Source organism: Poecilia latipinna, unplaced genomic scaffold (genome assembly GCF_001443285.1).
Source record: "Poecilia latipinna isolate Pla-1442-1.1 unplaced genomic scaffold, P_latipinna-1.0 Scaffold1542, whole genome shotgun sequence".
NCBI lineage: Eukaryota > Metazoa > Chordata > Actinopteri > Cyprinodontiformes > Poeciliidae > Poecilia > Poecilia latipinna.
This window is the reverse complement of record NW_015114158.1, coordinates 16,514-36,027: the sequence shown is the minus strand read 5'-3', so window position 1 is coordinate 36,027 and position 19,514 is coordinate 16,514. Positions and strand designations below refer to the sequence as shown.

Genomic DNA, 19,514 nt, shown 5'->3' with positions numbered 1-19,514 from the left:
TTTTCCAGGGCAAACGGATTGCTGTGGATTAGCTGCAGGATGTCCATTTGCTCTGGCTGCTGTGTGCTGTGATGACCTGTGATTGGCTGTCTGTAGTCCCCCCCCGCGCCCCCCCTCGCCTGATATGCTTGTGTTTAAAAAAAAAAAAAACAAGAATTAATTTTTCTGCAGATGGTGATTGGCCAGCAGTCGAGCGGCAGCAGCAGCAGCAGCAGCAGCAGTAACCTGACGGAGCTCCAGGTGGTCAATCTGGACGCGACACAGAGCACAAAGGGCGACTGACGGACGGCTGGAGCTGTTTAACATGGCAGACACACACACACAGACACACACACACACACACACAGACACACACATCTATTTATTGATGCCTTCCTTTGAAATTTACCATCACTCTTCTGAATGTGATTTATCAGTACATATCTATAAACACAATGAAGGGCATATGTGTGGCAGGCCCTTAAACAATATGAAGTATGTTTTTGGTATATAAATATATATATATTTGCAAATACATAGGAGATATATCACTATATTATAATTGGAGCCTATTTTCTATGCTGTTAGATGGTGTTATTTTTAGCGTGAGCTTTGTTTCCTTTTGACAAAATGTAATGACACACACGGACTGCAAGGTGCCACCAGCTTCACACCAGCCAAAGAGACATTTGTTTGTCTGAATGTTCCTGTGTGAGCCATCCGTGCACAAGCATGTGCCTGTGTGTGTGTGTGTGTGTGCGTGCGCATACACACATCTGGGGTTTTGTAAAACAGGGAAATGGGGGGTAGGGAGGACAAGAGACTTGCTTTCTGGCTTAAAACAAAACGGAAAAAAATAAATACATTTGGAAATGTAAATAGTTTATAAAACAAATGAACAGTTGTATTTTTAGCTTGGTTCAGTTTGTGCAACAGCATGTAACTTTTTTTTTTTTTTTTACATAGTGGGTTTTGTATGTAGAAGTTGAGTTATTTTCATGGATGTGTAAATTAATGCACCATCGTTCACTACAAGATGGAGAAAGAAAGCTGTTATCTACAACTTTCTGTGCTTTTACTTTTGTTTATGCTGTTTTTTTTGAAGGAATTTCCAGATCATGTAACTTTGTCAGTGAAAGTATAACACTTTTATAATTTACTGCTGTTGTATTCTTTACTCTGGTAGAGAAGATTTCAGTACTGTACCCTGTATTAGACGTGACAATCGGATTGAAATATTTCCTATCAAAATTTTTTGTTTAATGTTCATGAACCGACGTTTATCCTTGGTAAAATGAGTAAAAAGCCTTAAAATGATTTGAAAAATACATGTTGACCTTAAGTTTTGGATCATAATTATGCAGAAAACCCCTGTAATCACCCAGTTTGAGTTTTATAGTAGCTCCCACGAGATTATAATTAAAATATTGAGTTTTTCAAACATAATGCCAGATATCATGGGGAGAAATCGGCTAGACTAGGTAAAGCCTTGCTTGTATCATTTTTAATTGTGTTAACATTGTTTTTATTATTGTTGCTCTGACTGTAGAGATCTAAAAAAAAAACTTGTAACTATTTTTCTTCACTTAATTTAAAGTCAAGAGTGTTGCAACATATTTATACCCCAAGAATATAGCAAAAAAAAAAAAAAAAAATTAAAGTTCCCAAATGAAGTGAAAAACTATCCTGTGCCCTTTATTGCATTGGGATGCTGGTACTTAATTTTATTTAAAAAAAATTCCCTCCCAACTGCTTACATTTTCCAGTGATGCTGCAGTGAAAGACAAGTTTCTTTTAAGGCTTTATACTGATCTTTACCAGGGATGCTGTATAAATACAACTAATTCAGACCAAGTAGATCCATTTCCAGATGCTACTCTAGTTGCCTTGATCCATCTGGGGGTAAAGTTTAAAGCTGGCGAGAAAGAGAACGCTTTTCTGCGTGAGAACAAGGATGTGATTGTTAGGGATTGTGTCCTGAGGTGCTTTAAAATGTTAAGATTACTGACCGAGTCTGAGTTGCAAGACCAGACTTGCGTCCTCTTTTTGCACCATAGTGCCTGTGATCCAAAGGCAGATTTTGAAAGCAAAGTAATGCAAGGCTGTAGGATATTTCTCTCACACGGCTTTTGGACCTGCCGCCCTGTTTTGTGCTTCTTCCTGCGAGGGGGATTGCTCATTGACTCGTTTCTCCAGAACTGGTGGGATGACGGAACATGACGAAGGAAATCCGACTGTCGATCATGTTGCCGTCCTGCAGTCTGTCAGAGACAAGTTACATTCACTTCTGTACTCTGGTACTCATTAGGAAATGTTTATTTTTTTTTTTTTTTTAAAGATTGAACAGTTTGTGTTTTTCACCTCGTTGTTGAAAGAAATGATTGTGTATTTTTGTTGTATTGTACAGACATTTTGTAATAAAAACAAGATGAAATGCAAACTGTTGGAAAAAATGATCACATCTGCTGAGAAGCAAACTTTTTTTTTTTTTTTATCAGGACAGAGAATGTTGAACAAAATCGTGCTGTTTTTGAACGGACCCAAATAAAAAGTATAACCATCAGTTAGCTGATGACTAAATGAACTTCCTGTTCTACAGCAATTAGTAGGAAAAACCATGTTAAGGTGTAAAATGACTGGCCGTGAAATAAGACCCGCCCCACTTCTGATAAAAACCAGACATGATGCAGCGATTAGTGTCCCGTACATCTTCACACATCAAGAAAAGAGCCTACATCAGCAAAACCTGCAGGGGCATCTCAGTAAATTTAGAATATGGACATATTTGACAATTCAAAAGCTGATTTTTTCCCCCCAGAAAATTTGAAATATTAAATAAAAAATGTGGAAGAAATGTTAAAAGCAAAAACAGTTTTTCATAAAGAAATCTATAATGAAAAAATCTGGAAATTAATTAGAAGTTCGGAAGGAAAAGTGTAGAAATCTTAAAGCCACAGAAGGTAATTTTTATTAAATAAAAAGTGCAGTAGAAAAAAAAAAAATTATGGCAATTAAATGTTAAGTGGAAGGAAAAAATATGGTAGAAAAATTCTTACGCAGAAGGCTAAGGAATAAAAAAAAATTGGGGGAAAAGAACATTTCAGATCATTTCAGTAGATTTATCACTCTTCCAAAGAATTCAGTAAAATAGGTTTTTAATAATTAAAACCAAGATTTGTTATTGCCACCACAACCAGGGGGAAAATGCTGTCAGGCACTTGTCCAGTAATGGAAGCTGGCCGTTTTAAATTGCTGTATCAAAACATATTAATGGAAAGTTTAGTGGAGGGACAAAGTATGGTAAAAGATTCACAACCAACCAAGGTAAATGCAATCTTCAAAAGATTTATAAAGGCAACTCTTAAGTTGGAGTCTCATTACTTACCCAGCCACACTTTTTCCTTCCAATTAACTTTTGATCTTGAATGATATCCTAATTTATTGAGATGCACTTGTAGGATAATCGAAGGATCCACAGTGTTTTAGTAAGGCATCTCTTCCTGTCAGTGTCTTCCCAAACCAAAGTGCTGACAGCTGAGAACAAACTCGGCTCCACTGTCCCTTTTCTCTCTCTGCACGATGAAAAATAATTGCTTCAAGCATGCATTTTCACCAGGTAGTATAACTTTAACGCTATTGTACACATACAATATACAACTGTACACCAGAAGTTGCAAAACAGCCGATTTAAAAAATGTGCATGACAGTTAAAATAACAAAAGAAACAATAGAAATGTTACTCCTGGAACATCCACAACTTCTCTTTCTTTTTCTTGGTGTTTTGGTTCATGAAGAAAAAGAAAAAGAAAACATACAAAACAAGAATTACAACAATGTGCAAATCTGTATCCATGCAAGCAGTTTGCATAATGTAGCTTAGGTGCAAGAGTGATGAATTTGGAGAAGGAAACAAAAACAAAAGGAGCAGATACTCATGGCTTCAATCAATAACACTGTCCATTCTTCTCAGCAAACAAAATAACAAACAGCATCGATCCCTTCCGGGATCAAATTAAAACAAAAAGCACATTTACAAACATTTCTATGAGCAGGATTATAAATTAAAGACAGCCTCCAGACATAAAGGCAACACACAACCTGTTCCAACGCCACCGGTACGTCATCTGTAGGATGAACGAGTAACACTGCAACACCTCACAGGATGTCATGACAACTTGCGATGGACGTCTCTGTATACTGTACAGGGAAGGGGTTAGGACAAAACTCTTTATAAGTCAGGTTTTTTTCCCTGCTTTTATCCAGCACAATTAAAACAAAAAGAAAAATGAGACGTAGGTTCCTCTCAGACTCAAATGTTCATCCCTAAAAGTGAGAAAGTTCAGATCCTGATGACTAGAATAATAAAAGATATGTTTCCCCACCAGGCATGAGCCGTTTTCCCCCCAAACTGACCCAACTCCTTCAGAAGAGACGCCAGAGAGAGCATTACCCTGCCCACACTTGTTTCTGCACATTACTAGTCAGCTGGCTGAAAGAAAATCTCCTAGAAAATCAACATCCAGCTACACGTTGGTGTAGATTCTGGGACAGGAAGGCAACTTCATCTCTCTTTTTATCTTGAATATGTTTCCTGTCAACCAAGAGGCTTCTTCAGACAGTAATGTGAACATTTTAGACAGGAAATAGACGGTTTGATAGATGTGTGAAAGAAGCCATCGATGTCGAACATGAAAAGCCAACCGGAGGTTTCGTCTTTCTAACGCCTACGCTGCAGCCTCGACTCATCTGAGAGGCAAAACATCGAGATAAAACCAAAAATCCAGTTGCCCATTCTGCCGTTTGGAAATATTTACAGTCAACATCTACAGCTATTTTATGTTGTGAAAACTAAAAGAAGCGTCCTCTTTAACCGCTGCACACTGCCTTTCAGCTGGCTGACAGAAGGTTTGTATGCGTCTTGTAAGTAGGAAGTCAAAATCATCCGTTCTGTAGTATTTGCTCTGGTGAGAAAACTAAAGCCTCATCCCTGCATTCTTACTGAGAGGCAAGAAGTTTTAAAACTACTGCACACTGCCGGTCAGCTGGCTGAATAAAGGTTGGTACACTTTTCTACTAGAATGACAAAATCAGCTTTTATGGACAGCTGTTTTTGACGGCCGCCATCCTCTGCACTTAATAAAGTATAAATACTTTAAAAAGCGCTGCACGCTGCAAGTCAGCTGCCTGAAAAGGAGGTTACTACACCAACTGTAAGTGAAAAATTTGGCTGTTTAGAAATATTTCTGGTAGTAAGAAAATGTGGATTGTCTCGTGTAAACTTAATATCTTACTCATATCAAGATAATGTTTCCAGGCTAAAGTTTGTTATGATCCCAATTTTAAATTTTATGCTTTTCTGTATTTCAAAAAAGTTCAGATTTCTTTCTGAATTCTTTTTTTGTTGTTGCATAAATAAGATTCTACAAAAATTTACATCCAAAGTGTTAAAAAGACGAGCTTCTTTTCGTACTCGGCATCTATCCAACTACATGTGCATGCAGGCACTGAAAGCTTCCAAGACAGTCACGACAAAAAAAACTGACCTCAAAAATTGTATGGAGAAGCAGCTGTCGCTATGGTAACCGTGAACAAAATGGGTGCGAACTTCTGAGGAGGTAATCTGCTGGCACTAGGTTTATTAACCTGGATATTAAAATATATTTTTTTTCCAATTTCTAACTTTTCATGACCAGTGAAACAAAAAAAGTTATTTCCTGAATGAGAACTAGAAACCAACAACTAAGTTTAACAGTTGTATATTCATTTTATCTGTGTATCAAAGTCAACATAATAAATTATTTTTTTAAACTGACATAATATCGGTATTTTCCCGAGTAAATCTAAGAAATCTTCACTCGATGTAACCACACAATGAGAATCTCAAAGCGGCCCCTGCCTACTGTCTACAGAGATAACTAGTTATGAACACTGATGAGTAAAACCATCATCATCCCATCTTCAGTGATGTAACCAGTGCAGCGAGGTGAGGTCCGTGTGCAAATTCTCATTTTCTGCAAATTCCCCGTTTTCGCTCGACACGACGTGATGGAGGGTCACATCTTTGGGTGGTGATGCGCTTAAAGCCAAACCCAGGAAAGACACCAAAACAAATTAAAGTTTCTGCAGTCGGTCATTAAACAGACTCTTAATTTCAACAAAACATTAGATAAAAAAGGCAACATGGAAGCAAATCAAGAAATAAATAAGATGACTTGGCATTTAAAATGAGTGCAGTACGTCACTATGGATGTAACTACAGATAAGTGTAAGGGTTGATGGTGAGGGGATTTTCCCCTCTACAGCTTTTCTCTTGGTTCCTGCACAATATTCAGAAAAATGTAAGACTCCCTTATAAGAAAGAAAATTAAGGAAACATAGGAAGGACAGAAGAGAAGAAAGACAGGGGGGAAGGAAGGAGAGCACCATGGTGTTTCTCAGAAATGAAGGAAGAAATTTAGATAATTGGACAGGAAATGAATATAAATATGTCTCCATATTATTCACTTTTGTTTTTCCATAATTTTATGATTCTGGAAAACACTGAACTCAAAATCCAGACTTTTCCTACTCAGTCCATCTTGTCTTCTACCTGAAGGTAGAAGACAAGATGGAGTTTTTCAGGGACAAAAGAGGAAATGAAGGAATGACAAAAGAGAGGGAGCATAGAAATGACAAGAAATGAAGGAAACAGAGAATACATAGGGTGAGGGAAAGAAGAAAGGACCAGAAAGGAAGGAACGACAACAGCATGAAAAGAGAAAAGACACAGGAAGGACAGAATTTTGTTTCGATATTCTTATTTTGTTTTCTTATCCTGGAAAAGACTAAACTCAAAATCCAGAGTTTTCCAGTCTTAATTTTCAAAGATGAAAGGAAGAAATGACAAGAGGGACAGAAGAAAAGAAATAAAATAACACAACCATCGACTGGATATACAGAAGACAGAAGGGAAGAAAAAAAATATAGGAAAGGAGAATTTGGACAACTGGATGAAAAATAAATTATTTCCATACTCTTATTTTGTTTTTCTGTAGTTTCCTGATCCTGGAAACTTTTCCGGATTGTGCAGGAACCTCTCTCTCTCCGAACAGACAACACAACGGGGATTAAAGATAAAATGTTCCACAGAGAAACACTTCGCTGTAACTGAAAGGTGTGACTCCACACTAAGGCGGTGAAACATAAATACACACTTTTACTCCTCAATATTAAAACTCCACACTCATTCCAAAGGTAGAAGACAAGATGGAGGAGAGAAGGGCAGTGAGAAACTGCACAGGTCGGAAAAACAAAACAAAACAAAAACAAGAGTCCAGTGGACATGTCTGTGCACCTCCATCAACATCCCTGTCCTCCGTCTCGTCCTCTGGCTGGGCAGTGCTGCGCTCCGACCTGCTCAGAGGTCAGAGGAAGGGGGATGATGAAGCCCGTCCACCTGGGCTCCTAACAGTCTTGCAGGTGAAACCAGTCAGTGGTAATTTTTTGCCGACCCTGTGCCGCCGGCGCCCGCGGAAGGCCCCGGCTCGTCCTGACCCGTCCGCCTGGAACAGGCAGATGGTGGAGCAGCAGGACGGTTACGGCGAGGACGAAGCCGCTGCGTGATATTTGACGAAGGCAATGGCTGCCAGCTCTTTGCAGAACTCCTCAAGCACAATGACACCTTCGAGCAGCGTACTGTGGTCCACGCTGTGAGGACAGAAAGAGGGAGAGAGGGGGCGTTTCAGAGGTCACCTCAAAGAAAGAGCGGCTGATGCCGTCAGTAAGTACGTACGTGACTCCCTCTGGCTCCAAGCCCAGTAGTCTCTTCCTCACAAGCAGCAGTTTGGGGGTGAAGTCTGGGATGCGGTGAATCCTCAGCATTAAATCTCCAACCACCTGAGGACACAGAGTTTACCCAGGGCCTTTTCACACCTGATTTGTTACATTTTCAGCTGGTGCGGTTTGCTTTCACACTGTACTGTGTCAAACAAAGGAAACCCCTTTGAAAAAGCTGTTCCCCTCCTAGCCTGTGGTGGCGCTGCACCAACAACCACTGAAAGAAATGACACAAAAACCTCTGAAGAAGACATGAGTAAAACTTCCTTCTTCACGTAAATGCAGTAGCGTCATATTTGAGCCGTTTTAGGATTTCTCTTTTGTTTTTGACAAAAGTCTTTTCTCCCTCTGGAACAGGGGTGTCCAAACTTTCAGGCCAAAACTGTCAGTTCAAATGTGAACAATATCATCTTTAAGAAAATAACCAAAAATGTAGCAATTTTTTTAACCTACTCAAAAATACAGTAAGCATGAATATTTTAATAATCAATTGTTTTTGTAGATACAAAACTTCAGATAGTTTTTGCACATTTACTTATTAATTTGGGCTCAATTGAAGAAAACAAATATATTTTGTTTGTTCTCAGCAACAAAAAGCAGGATCTAGGTCAGTCTTCTTTTGAAAACACTTGCTGTTTTTAGTTAAGTTAAAGGCACTAAAGTGTATATTAGCGCTTAGGTCAAAGATTAAATGTGATCCTAGTTACAATAGATGGAAACCAGAAAATGTCTGAAGAAATTTAAAAGGGGCCTGCCAAAGTGTGCCTGTCAGTTGGAACCCAGCATTCTGATGCTGAAAATTAGCATCAATGCTAAAGTACGCTACAATGTACTCAATAGCATGTGGAGAGTCACAAGCTGATGTTGAGTAACATGGACTTGCTCCATTCAGTATGTTAGTGTATAAGTAAAAAATAGTCAAAATGCTAATGTTATGCTAAATGCTGCCAATGGCATGTGGGGTATCACTAGCATGATGTCTTATATTGACTTCCTCCATTCAGTGTGCTAAACAAGGCTAATAAAAAAAACTGCTAATGTTTATGCACTGCCTTCTGATTTTTAGCAGCTGCTTCAATTAGCCTGTAAATGTGTAAGCTGAGATAAAAGAAAAGCCCTGAGCAAATTCCCAGAATTCATTCTCCAGGTAGGAACTGTAGTTCTGGGAACAAACATGTGGCAAATTTCACACAGTTATCAAACTGATGAAACTTCTGATAATTCCAAGGCAGCTGCCACAAAATAAAAAAAATAACCAATATTAAATCAACTCCAGTCTGTAAACTTTAGTAATAGAAACATTCTCTGTGATGGTTGTGGTATTTCAAGAGGACGTCTCACCCTGACGATGACGGAGAACAGGGACCTGCAGCCGGGGGCCAGGCTGATGTAAGGGTCCAGCAAGTATTCATGTAGGTGAGGGTGGGGCAGCAAGGACAGCTTGGAGAGCACGGCAGTCACCTGCAGGTTGACGTCATAAGGCTGCAGGAAGAAGGACAAAGCAGGAAATAAGCGATTCGTTCTCAAAGTTTCATTTAAAGGTCAAAACAAATATGAAACTAGGGAATTAGGGCCAGACAATAAGAATTTTGATATCCTTTAACTATTAGGAGAATCAAAAGCGTTTGTGATTAAAGAAGTTAATCAAAAACAGAATCGATTTAAGTCCCTAAACTAACCTTGCAGATGCGATTAAGCAACTCGATATTCAACATTCCTTCAAGATTTGAAATTACCGTACTTTCCGCACTATAAGGCGCACCTTCAATGAATGGCCTATTTTAAAGCTTTTTTTATATATAAGGCGCACCGCATTATAAGGCGCATAGAATAGTCGCTGACAACTATCCCAGCATGCACCGAGCGCTTCTTCTTCTATGGGCGAAAATGAAATTGGCTGCTGCTTACCGTAGTTGGTAGACCTGTTGTGGCTCAATATTGGTCCATATATAAGGTGCACCGAATTATAAGGGGCACTGTCGGCTTTTGAGGACATTGAAGGTTTTTAGGTGCGCCTTATAGAGCGGAAAATAACGGTATATTAAATCAAACTCACTTGATCAAGGATGCGACCCATTCTGTCAAACAGAACCTTTAGGAAGTGACCTTCAAAGAACGGCATGTCCAAGTTACATTTCTCCAGAGGCTTCGGACTTCCTCTCCAGTCCCACCGCTGGCAGACGCCACAGAAGTCCCTGAACTGAGGCGAAAATAAAACCCTTTAAAGGAAGAAGACAAAAGCAGAAGACTTTCTCGGTTGGAGGAGTGGAGTTGACCTGTCTGTGAGCGTCTCTGAGGTAGGTGTCGTAGCCGGTGCCTTCGACGTGATACGACGACTTGGCCTCATCAGGCACCAAACACAGGAAGCTGCAGGAAACAAACTAGAGTTAGAACAGAGACGCTTCATCCAGCACTGCAGCAGGAACAGATCCAGCACCTATTGACGATCTTGTGGACCTCGGTTTTCCCGTCAGACTTTGAGTGATCAGGGCTGTGTTGGGGTGAGGAGCCGAGCCAGTCAGAGCCAGACAGCCTGCTATCTGGGGAAAGGTCGTCTCCAAACAGCGGATCCTCCTCCAGGTCCCTGCAGACGGAGATTTGTTCTCATTATCAAGTCTTGTCTTGTTATTTTTAGACAGATCTATGTTAAAAATCTTTTCTTTTTGTCATTGCTTCACATTGTTTACCAGAACTTGTTCAGAAATTAAAAAAATGAATAAATAAAAATCTGACTTATGTCGAGTACTTTATGTGAACAGCTGAATGAAATCAGTATTTCTGAAGCTTATGAAGCAGCTGGATGAGGAAAACCAGACAGCTGTGGCAAGCGTGTGTCTTAATGGTTTCCTTAGGTCACATTAACCAAGCTAAAGTAAAGAAGCTAATTAATGCTCATTGGATTTCATTTTTATCCACAACTTTCAATTATGCTAATAATCCTCCACATCACAACGATTGCTACTTAATCACAGCACCAGAGGAACGGTAAATAAAACCAAACTGAACAGAAGACTCTCCAGCTCATTTACAACACAGATAACTGATGCATTCTTTTTATTTGCAGTGCTTTTTGTTCAGGCAGAAGCCGCAGGACGACAGCAGGTCCTTACACAGCGTCGTGGGGCTGCCCGTTCTCCAGGGGCTCCCGCTCCTCCCGCTCCTCCTGTGGTTTGTTCTCCAAGTAGTTCCTCTCCTCCAGGCCGCGCAGCACCAAGCTGTGCAGGATGTGCTGGTCGGGCTTCTGGATCAGCTGCTCGAACAACCGCAGCGTCATGATGCTGATCTGAAGACAAGAAAGATTCATTTGCTCGACAGGGAAGTAGGCGGCTGTTGCTTTAACAACACAAAAATGATTCATCTTTCTTTTGTGCTCTGAGAACTTCTGTCATGCTCTAATTAGTATTTCTCAGCTTTTAGTTGCTCATTAGAGAGCTTTCAAGGAGCTTCAGTGAACAAGAAAATTACACAATGCAAAAGAAAAAGAAAAAAGATTTCCAATTAAAAATGTATGTGGTTAAACCAAGACATACTTGTTAAATGAATGAAAAATAATACATTATTGCATATGTTAGAAAAAAATGTGGCCCTCACGAGTCATTTGGCTCTCAGAGCAGCCAAATAAAACTTTAAAGCCCCAAATGTCATGACTTTTTGGGAAAAAAAAAAGGCAACTTTTTAGATAAATGAGTAATTTTGGAAATATCTAGTCATTTTTAAAGAACCAGGATTTTACTTCTATTTTTTAGGATTTAAAATGAAGATATGTATCTATATATAGATATATGTTTATATATGCATAGATTTCAACCTAATGACAAGGAAAACAGATTTAAGACATTTCTGGTACCTTAATGTCATAGTTTTTAAATTTAGTGCAAATATTGCAGGAAAAAAAACAGTTAAAAACCTGCATTTGTTATTATATCTGTATTTAAAAACATTTTCTGGTTCTTTTAATTTTTAGCCATTTACTAAGAGCCATTGTGGAAACTCCAAAGAGCCACTTGCAGCTCCAAAACCACAAGGAAATTTTAAAGTATTTACTGAAAGAAAATGATGTTAATGTTTTTGGCTATGTCTAACTTTTTGATATGCACCCAAAACTTTATGTGTTGTAAAAAAAACACACACACACACAATGTTTAGTTAGTGTGGTGGTGGCAGTAGCATGCTGTGGGGATGCTTTTCTTTAGCAGGAAGAGGGAAGCAGGTCAGAGTTGATGGTAGAATAAATGAAGCTAAATACACAGAAAACTTGAGCTGTTTTTGTTTTTTGTTATTGGCAAAGAGGAATACGCAAAATTTTAGCCTTTGTGTCTAGAAATAGTCGAGACTCCTATTAAAACTCGCAAGCTGCAAATGCATCAAAATGGTGGTTCTGGTGTTGAGTCAAGGTGGCAGGATGCAAATGGACGCCACATTTTCCACAGTTTATTAAAATCTTTTTCCGTCCACAGTTCTGTGCTACTTTGTGTTGCTCGGTCATATAATAACACTGAAGTTTGTGGTTGTTTTGTGTAAAAATGTGAGGAAGTTCAAGGGGTATGAATATGATAGATGACAACCTCATCTGACAGATGGTCACAGTGCTCGATGAGTCTGTGTCTGAGTGGATTCTGAGCGACGGTAGCCAGAGTTTCTGCCTCCTTGTCCTCTCCCAGCAGAAAGTAAACAATCTCCTGCAGCAGCGCTTCGGACGTCACCTGCCTTATGATGCGGTTCAGCAGCGCTGTGGAGGTCAGGATTCCCACCTCGGACCTGCGGCAGCATGCAAAGGAAACTTGTTTCGGAGCAGTCATGACTCACTCGAGTCTAGAAATGTCAATGCGCGATGATTGATGGATGAATCAGGAGCAGCACTTACGTCTGCATGAGCTGCGGTTCCATCACGGACACAAAGAATCTTTCTCTCACAGCCTTTGCCATCACTGCAGCGGCCAACTGGAAGACAGAAAAACAAAGAAAAAGCTTTTCAGAGAGAACATCGGTAGTTCTGTCAATTTAGACTACAATACAACACATCAAAGCACAACAATCAGAGCTGGTTAAAACAAAAAAAAAAAAAAACCTTCTGTGCCTCCTTGATGAGCTGATCGCAATAATCGAGCCACGACAGGAATGATATCAGAGCTCTCTTCCCTGTGAAGACAGCAGCGTCCTCTTTCAGGTTGTATACATCTAGACTGAAACAGACAAAAAGGAGGAAAAAAAGGACTTGTAAGGCCAATCAAAACACAATTTCATACAAAATGTTATTTAAAGACAACAAATTGAAAACGGAGTTAAACTCCGATTTACCCCCAGTTGACTGACTCCACTGTCTCGATGTCCAGGGGGTCCATGGACGGCGGCAGAGCTTTATAAAACGAAACCAGCCTGTCGGTGAGAAGCTCACACAGCTCCGTGTTTTCTGTTAAACACTTGGCAGCAGCTGGCTCAGGCAGACTAACGAGGAGCATCAAGCCCTCACATGCTTTCACCACTATCCTGCCATCCTAAAAAGAAAAGAAAACAATCCTGATTTTAGACGTGATCAGATTTTGCTTTACTCTGTTCAACCTTCCTGTTTTCAGCTTAAAGTCTTGCTCTCTCTCGCAGCCTGAACCAACACAAAATACAATTTTATTTTAAATTCCTCCGTCTTAATGTTTTGAATAACTCACTCATACTGTAAATAGCTAACAACTTTCAGGCCAAAGGTTGTCACTGATTTTCCATAAGGTGAGTTCAGTGAACAGAAAGTTGGGATTTTTGACGATCATGCAGAAAAATTTATAAAATGAGCAAAATTATTCATATGAAATTGACTTACTGGACTCTTTGTGAGGTTAAGCAGCGAGGTGACCAGATTGTAGTTGTTGGTGTTGTTATTGTTAGCAGCTGGGCTGGAGGTGGCAGCAGCAGCAGCTGCGGCTTGAGGCTCTCCAGGATGATCTGCCTGAGACTGGCCCGTATCTGGAGCCAGAACACTGTCCTTCCCCCCCTCTGCTGCAGCAGGACTCTTTACCTCTGGTCTCTTTGATTTGTTCTGCAAACATTTAAAATGTAAAAACAGTCTGACACCCAGACGTTTAAAACTTTAATAAAAGCTCCACATTTCTTCTCACAAGAACCCACCTCAAGGAAGAAGTTGACAAGGTACGGGTCCTGCTTTAGTTTGGCACAGACGATGCAAAGAAACTGGATCTCCTCGTTTTCTGTAGGCGCAGCCAGAACCTCACCACACAGCCGGATCAGTTTCTGACAGATCGATCGGAGGGAAAACGTCCTAAATAAGTAACGTGCCATCACACACAGAGAAGAATAGCAGACGGTGAAGCGTCTCACCTGCACAGGTCGGTGGACGTTGATGTGTGGCAGAAGCGGCTGACGAATGTGAGCGAGCAGCTTTGTGTAAAAGGTGAGGACTTGCTGTTTCATCCCAGGAGGACACTGAAACACAACGTTTAGAAACAATCTGATGAAAACCACCTCAGTTTTCCGCAAACAATTAAATAAAACCTAATTATCTAGAACAATGAAAGACCTCCTTACATCTGCTTTGCCCAACGTGTAGAGGGTCTCCAGGATCTTGTGGTGCAGGAGGTACTCCATGCAGGGTCCCGTCTCACCAGACTCCCTTTCTGCCTCCTCCTGGGTCAGAATGTCCAGCATCTGCTCCAGGTGGGATGGGATGTTGGTGTCTGTGACTGGGGCTTTGTCATCTAACAGAAACATGTTAAGCACCTTATTAATACCATAAAAAGCAAAAATGAAAAAGTAAAACACACCAAATCAAAATATAATAGAAATAATTTATAGAATTATATCGATCATGGTGGCAGCATGTTAAAGTAGCTCTGTTACATTAGTTCAGTTTGTTCTATTTAAAGACCTTTACAGGCAAGTACTGCTAATCCTCCTCCTTTGCTTTTGCCACCCTGCCAGGGATATGATTTTTGCCCATTATGATGGATGGAAGAGACGGTTTGAACTTCCTCCTTCTCTCTCAGCTCTGCAGCCATGAGGCCTCCTTTTCAACTCCCTGGGATTTGGGGTCGTAGTTCAAATAATATTTGAGATGCTAATCAGCTGCTCCCAGTTGTAAAAACAATACATTGCAGCCACAGCCATGGTTACGCATCATAGCAGCTGTCAGAATGTTAAAAAGTAAGAGCAAAAAATCCTTCCAGCTGCACAGCATCCAGAAATGGAGTGAATAATTGTTCAAACATGTAAGGAGGTGAGGCCTTTGCAGACAGAGAGAGTTCCTTGAAGCAGCCAAATATATCATTGGCATTATTGCAAGCTACCTGAAATGTAATAACTTACAAAAGTTGCAACATTAGTCGTTTCCAGTTGCGATGCTGCACACGCTTACACTTCAAGGATTCAATATATTGTGCAACTCTAATTAGAAGAGTCAAACTTTAAAAAGTCGGGTTTTAGCTGCCAGACATTTGCGTAATATGAGTATCTAATATTACTTCTATAGATGAGCAAGGGGAAAAGAAGACGGCTAAGCATCGTGAAAGGCTACTGCAATGCAAGCTCGACATTCTCAGAATACTTGACAGTTAGCGACTTTCCATTTTGTGCTTTCTCTGAAACAGTGAGGCTGCTCTCACAATGCAAACAGGCTTTCAAAGAATGTGCAAATCTGAATCCTTCCATTTAGCTCGAATTATCAACCCTGAGAAGAGTGTTGATGATATCTAGTTTTAGACTGAAAAAGTGCAACACAGATCAATACCAACATGAAACAGCAGCATTTTTCCATTGGGGCTAAAAATAAACTGATATAAAAATAAAAAAATATTTCAGGATGATCCTGCCTGACTCAATTAAGAAAAAAAACAACAAAAAAAAAACACTGTCACTCAAATAAAAAAACATGCTGTGAACAAGGTGCCTTTTCAGCATTGCAAAGGACTAATGTGTTAATGCAGAAATAAATCTAGATAGCAATCATTTCTTCTTCAGCTATGATCAGATTTCAAACATGTCTTACCAGAAGTTTCAATGTAATAATGTGTAATGCCCTTCCAATGATAGACAAAGTCTTCTTGCAAGGGTAGAGATGGAGCAAGCTGGAAAACAAGACAGAAAAAATATCAGTTAAATTTCATCGTGTCCAAGTGAGTTACCGCTTTTAAAATTTTCCCTTAAATGTATCACTTTTTATTGTTAGTATTTTAATATTTATTTTTCTGCAAATTACCTTAAATATGAATCATGAACTTGTATATGTTGTGGCTTGAATGGCCTCTCAAAAACAGCGTTCTATTTCCTATTGCAGGTTTTGCAATTGCCAGAATAAACATAAACAAACGTCCAACATATTTGTTTTCTATTTTTCCTCATTATTCCTGTAAGCAACCAGGCCTTTTTGTTGATGTTTTTCACCCAACAAAGTAGTTTTATTCTCATTTTTTAAAAATCAGCCAAATGGCCCTGCAACTTCTGACATATCGGCAAGTTTTATAAAGACCTCGTCATTAACCACTCATTTGATTCAGGTGTGTTGGAGCAGGGATGCATCCAAAAGTTGCAGGACAGTGGCACTGGAGGACTAGTGGTCCTCTTCAGATATTACCCCAAATGATAAGAAAGTAAATGCAATTTTAAAATGTTCTAAAAATTAAAAATACAAAAAAAGACAGGACTGGTTAATAAATTAAAGCAACATTTTCGCTAATATTACTGGCTGTCGTTGGTGTTCTTATTGGAACACTCGGTACAAATGGTGGTATGCCCAACAATGAGTCGAGATCATGACTGTTGCATTTTTATTTTGTGAGGCAGCAACTGGAAACATATCGACGACCACTCCTCTAGGTGGCAAGGAAACCAGTCGACTGTTTAGCTTTACAAACAATAGGAGGAGAAGGACATGTTTTCCTGCAGCTAGGTGCTTATTGTTAATCAGGCACCCTACTTGCACACATTTAATGTTTCATTTTAGCAAAGTACTGAGGCAGAAAGGCCACGGACTGTCAATTTGAAATGGTTAATAGCATGTTTGCGCAACATCACGGTCCAAATATTTCGACATACTGTTTGAAATAGCATGAACAGCTAGCGAAGATGTTAGCTTAGCTTTTAGCATATCAAGAGCAGAAAGGTAGCTTTTGAAATAATTCGCATTAATGTATACACTTGTCACTCTTTGAAAACATAAAAATCAACCAACTAAACAAACAAAAAAAGAAGACACAGATGAGGGAACCGAGTGAAAAGAAACGAGCAGAAAACAAATATCATGCGAATTGTTAGCTCGCTAGCTAACAGCCTAATGCTGACGTTTTGACAAAACACCGATTTCAATCCAGATTAACGCCACCAAACGAAAACCGATACAGAAAAAACGTCCAGCTTTAATAAAACTCACCGCTTCCACGGCGTGCTGGAGAATGGACGTAAATTTGGAGAACATCTTGTTCTTCGACTGGACCAGTTTCTCCCGAGAAGACCTAGAGAATTCCTCTATCTTCTTCTTCCTGTTGTTGCCGCCTCGCTCCAGATTGGAGGTTTCATACAATGACCCTTGAAACGAAAGAATATAATGAAAGCAATAAACTCGCAGCACGTTCTGGGCCTCGCAACTTTACAGGCCTGGCACCGCTACTGTAAACAAGACGTCTAAGGGCTCAGAGGAAAGGTAGGCTCACTTTGGACACGGTGGCACTTCCCTCGCCAAACGCTTCTGATAGTGACCACCAGAGGGCGCCGATGCACCGGGCAACAGTCTCTGCACAAAACTGAACTCTGTTTAGAAAGGTGAGCTCAATGAAGGCTAAAAATATCTTTGTCTAATTCCATAAATTAATCCATTTCTAAAAATATATTTATTAAATGTGTAAAATTTTGAATAGAACATAATTTACCAATATATATTTTAAATGTCAATTAGATAAAAATAAAAAGGGTATTTATACTTTTTGTATGCTTTTATAATCTATTTCATGTATTTAATTACATATGATTATCCAGATGAATATATTTATGTATAAGTCATTGGATCTCTTTAATATCAAGGGTCTAAACTGCTATAATTCAATACATATTTGAGTTATTGAAAAAATACATATGACCATTTTCAAAAATATAATTATCAGCATAAAAAATTATTTCATAATCCTGTGTTGCTACACCTCATCATTTTAAAAATATGTTATCCTAAGACATTAAAGTCAATGTGCGATCCATTCACAAGGAGATTGGTCTGAAGATAACTTCCTGTGCATTCTAACCAATCTAAAGTCATGGTCTATTTGGCAGAGACGTGTTAAATTCTATTTTTTAATAGGCTGAATCAGAAATTTCATTAATGATTTTTGACATCTAATTATTTAATTGTGTAAGTACAAAACACTATTAATGTATACATAAATATTTTTATTTATTTTACTGTATTTATCACATTTAACCAAAATTATGACATATATGTATAGATTTTTTTTACATAATTGTGGCACTTTTGGTCTTCGATACATTTAAAGTTTGAAGACATTTTTTGTGAACTAACACTGATCGCCCAGTGGGAGGCAGTGTACACATAAAATGTGGCTAAAATGCCTGACAACAATACGAACACAAGCATATGCAAAAAAAAAAAAGAAAAAAAAAGACTTTTGGATAATTGTCAGCTATTCATGACCACTGCTCATGAAAGGATTAATACACCACCTGTAAATATTTCCCTTCAAACCGCCATAATTTTCCTATATGCCAGGCTGAGTTCACGCTTCCTTTATATGGATTGCATTGAGTATTTGCAGGGGTGGAGGATCCTCCCGATACTTTAACTGTAAATTTGCCCCAATATCTGTAGGAATTTCTCCACCGTAACCGTCAAGTTTGTAATTTAACCCCACTACGTGAGAACCGCGCAGTCATCCCGGACAGGGAACAGGCAGGCTCTCGGCTCTCTCCTGAGGGCTGAATCCAGCTGCAGACGAGGCATTTCAAATACGACTCCATAAATAACTGTAATTACCTGATATCATGTTCAAATATGGACAGAAACTGGCTGGGACATAAAAAAAAGAAAGGATGCTGTCTTTTCCAGGACACGCCCTGCAGCTGGAAAGTGCTCTCTCCATCGCGCATTCTTCTCCAGTCCACCTCATTGCAGAATGTTTCCCTGCGTTAAATGCCATTTAATAACTGGAAAAACTTAACGCAAAGATAAGCTATTGTTTTCCCCAAGCTTCCTTAAAGCTGTTGAACCGGGACTGATTCTCCTACTATTCAATCTCAGCAAAGGAAAAGAGGCTCTACCTACCGGGCATGTCTGCTAGAGGTGAGTATATATTTTGCCGCAGAAGCCTTCATAACAAGCCAAAAAAGTCCCACGGTTTATACTGGGTAAGAGGCTGGCTGGTCTTGGTTCAAGAATATTTGATGGAGGGGGAAAAGCCTTTTTCGTCTCGGCTTGAAGCTCTGGACTCTGATAATGACACTGGCATTGCAAGTAGGTTACACTGGTGCATACTGAAACTACACCTTCCACTGCTGCAGCTTTAGATTCTCTTTTAACTTTATCTTTGGGTTATATACTGTAACCTGGATCTATAAATGTGAATGTCCGTACCATCACTGGTGCAAAGCTGCGAACTGAAAGAGTTTCACATTCGTTCCTTTTGGTTGCTCTCTGGTGTTTGAAATCTTGCTGTTTTCCTTCAACTTTTCAGCAAAGTTGAGAGTTGAATATATTTCTTGATATTTTACGTAATAGA

At 39.4% G+C, this 19,514-nt stretch overlaps 2 protein-coding genes across 4 annotated transcripts in view; one reads left to right on the top strand and one right to left on the bottom strand.

The window, feature by feature from the left end:
• Positions 1 to 4,226, top strand: part of srfa (serum response factor a) — a 35,608-nt gene extending 31,382 nt beyond the window's left edge. For both annotated transcript variants that reach the window (XM_015058455.1, XM_015058456.1), the window contains one exon: positions 172 to 4,226. In XM_015058455.1, the coding sequence (XP_014913941.1) occupies positions 172 to 224 (53 nt within the window). In that variant the 3' untranslated portion in view covers positions 225 to 4,226. The remainder of the gene's footprint in view (positions 1 to 171) is intronic.
• On the bottom strand, positions 3,635 to 19,223 carry fhip2a (FHF complex subunit HOOK interacting protein 2). 2 transcript variants are annotated; one of them, XM_015058453.1, is made up of 18 exons: positions 19,061 to 19,223; positions 17,165 to 17,319; positions 15,785 to 15,863; positions 14,329 to 14,498; positions 14,122 to 14,226; positions 13,912 to 14,034; positions 13,607 to 13,822; positions 13,093 to 13,289; positions 12,863 to 12,977; positions 12,659 to 12,735; positions 12,360 to 12,552; positions 10,905 to 11,077; positions 10,232 to 10,378; positions 10,071 to 10,161; positions 9,851 to 9,994; positions 9,136 to 9,276; positions 7,751 to 7,854; positions 3,635 to 7,665 (listed from the first exon to the last, which is right to left on the bottom strand). In XM_015058453.1, the coding sequence occupies exons 1-18, from the start codon at positions 19,065 to 19,067 to the stop codon at positions 7,554 to 7,556; spliced, it is 2,349 nt and encodes a 782-aa protein (XP_014913939.1). In that variant the 5' UTR covers positions 19,068 to 19,223; the 3' UTR covers positions 3,635 to 7,553. The 2 variants fall into 2 exon arrangements, with proteins under 2 accessions (XP_014913939.1, XP_014913940.1); XM_015058454.1 differs by lacking the exon at positions 19,061 to 19,223 and adding an exon at positions 17,445 to 17,522.
• Between the last annotated feature and the right edge of the window lie 291 nt (positions 19,224 to 19,514).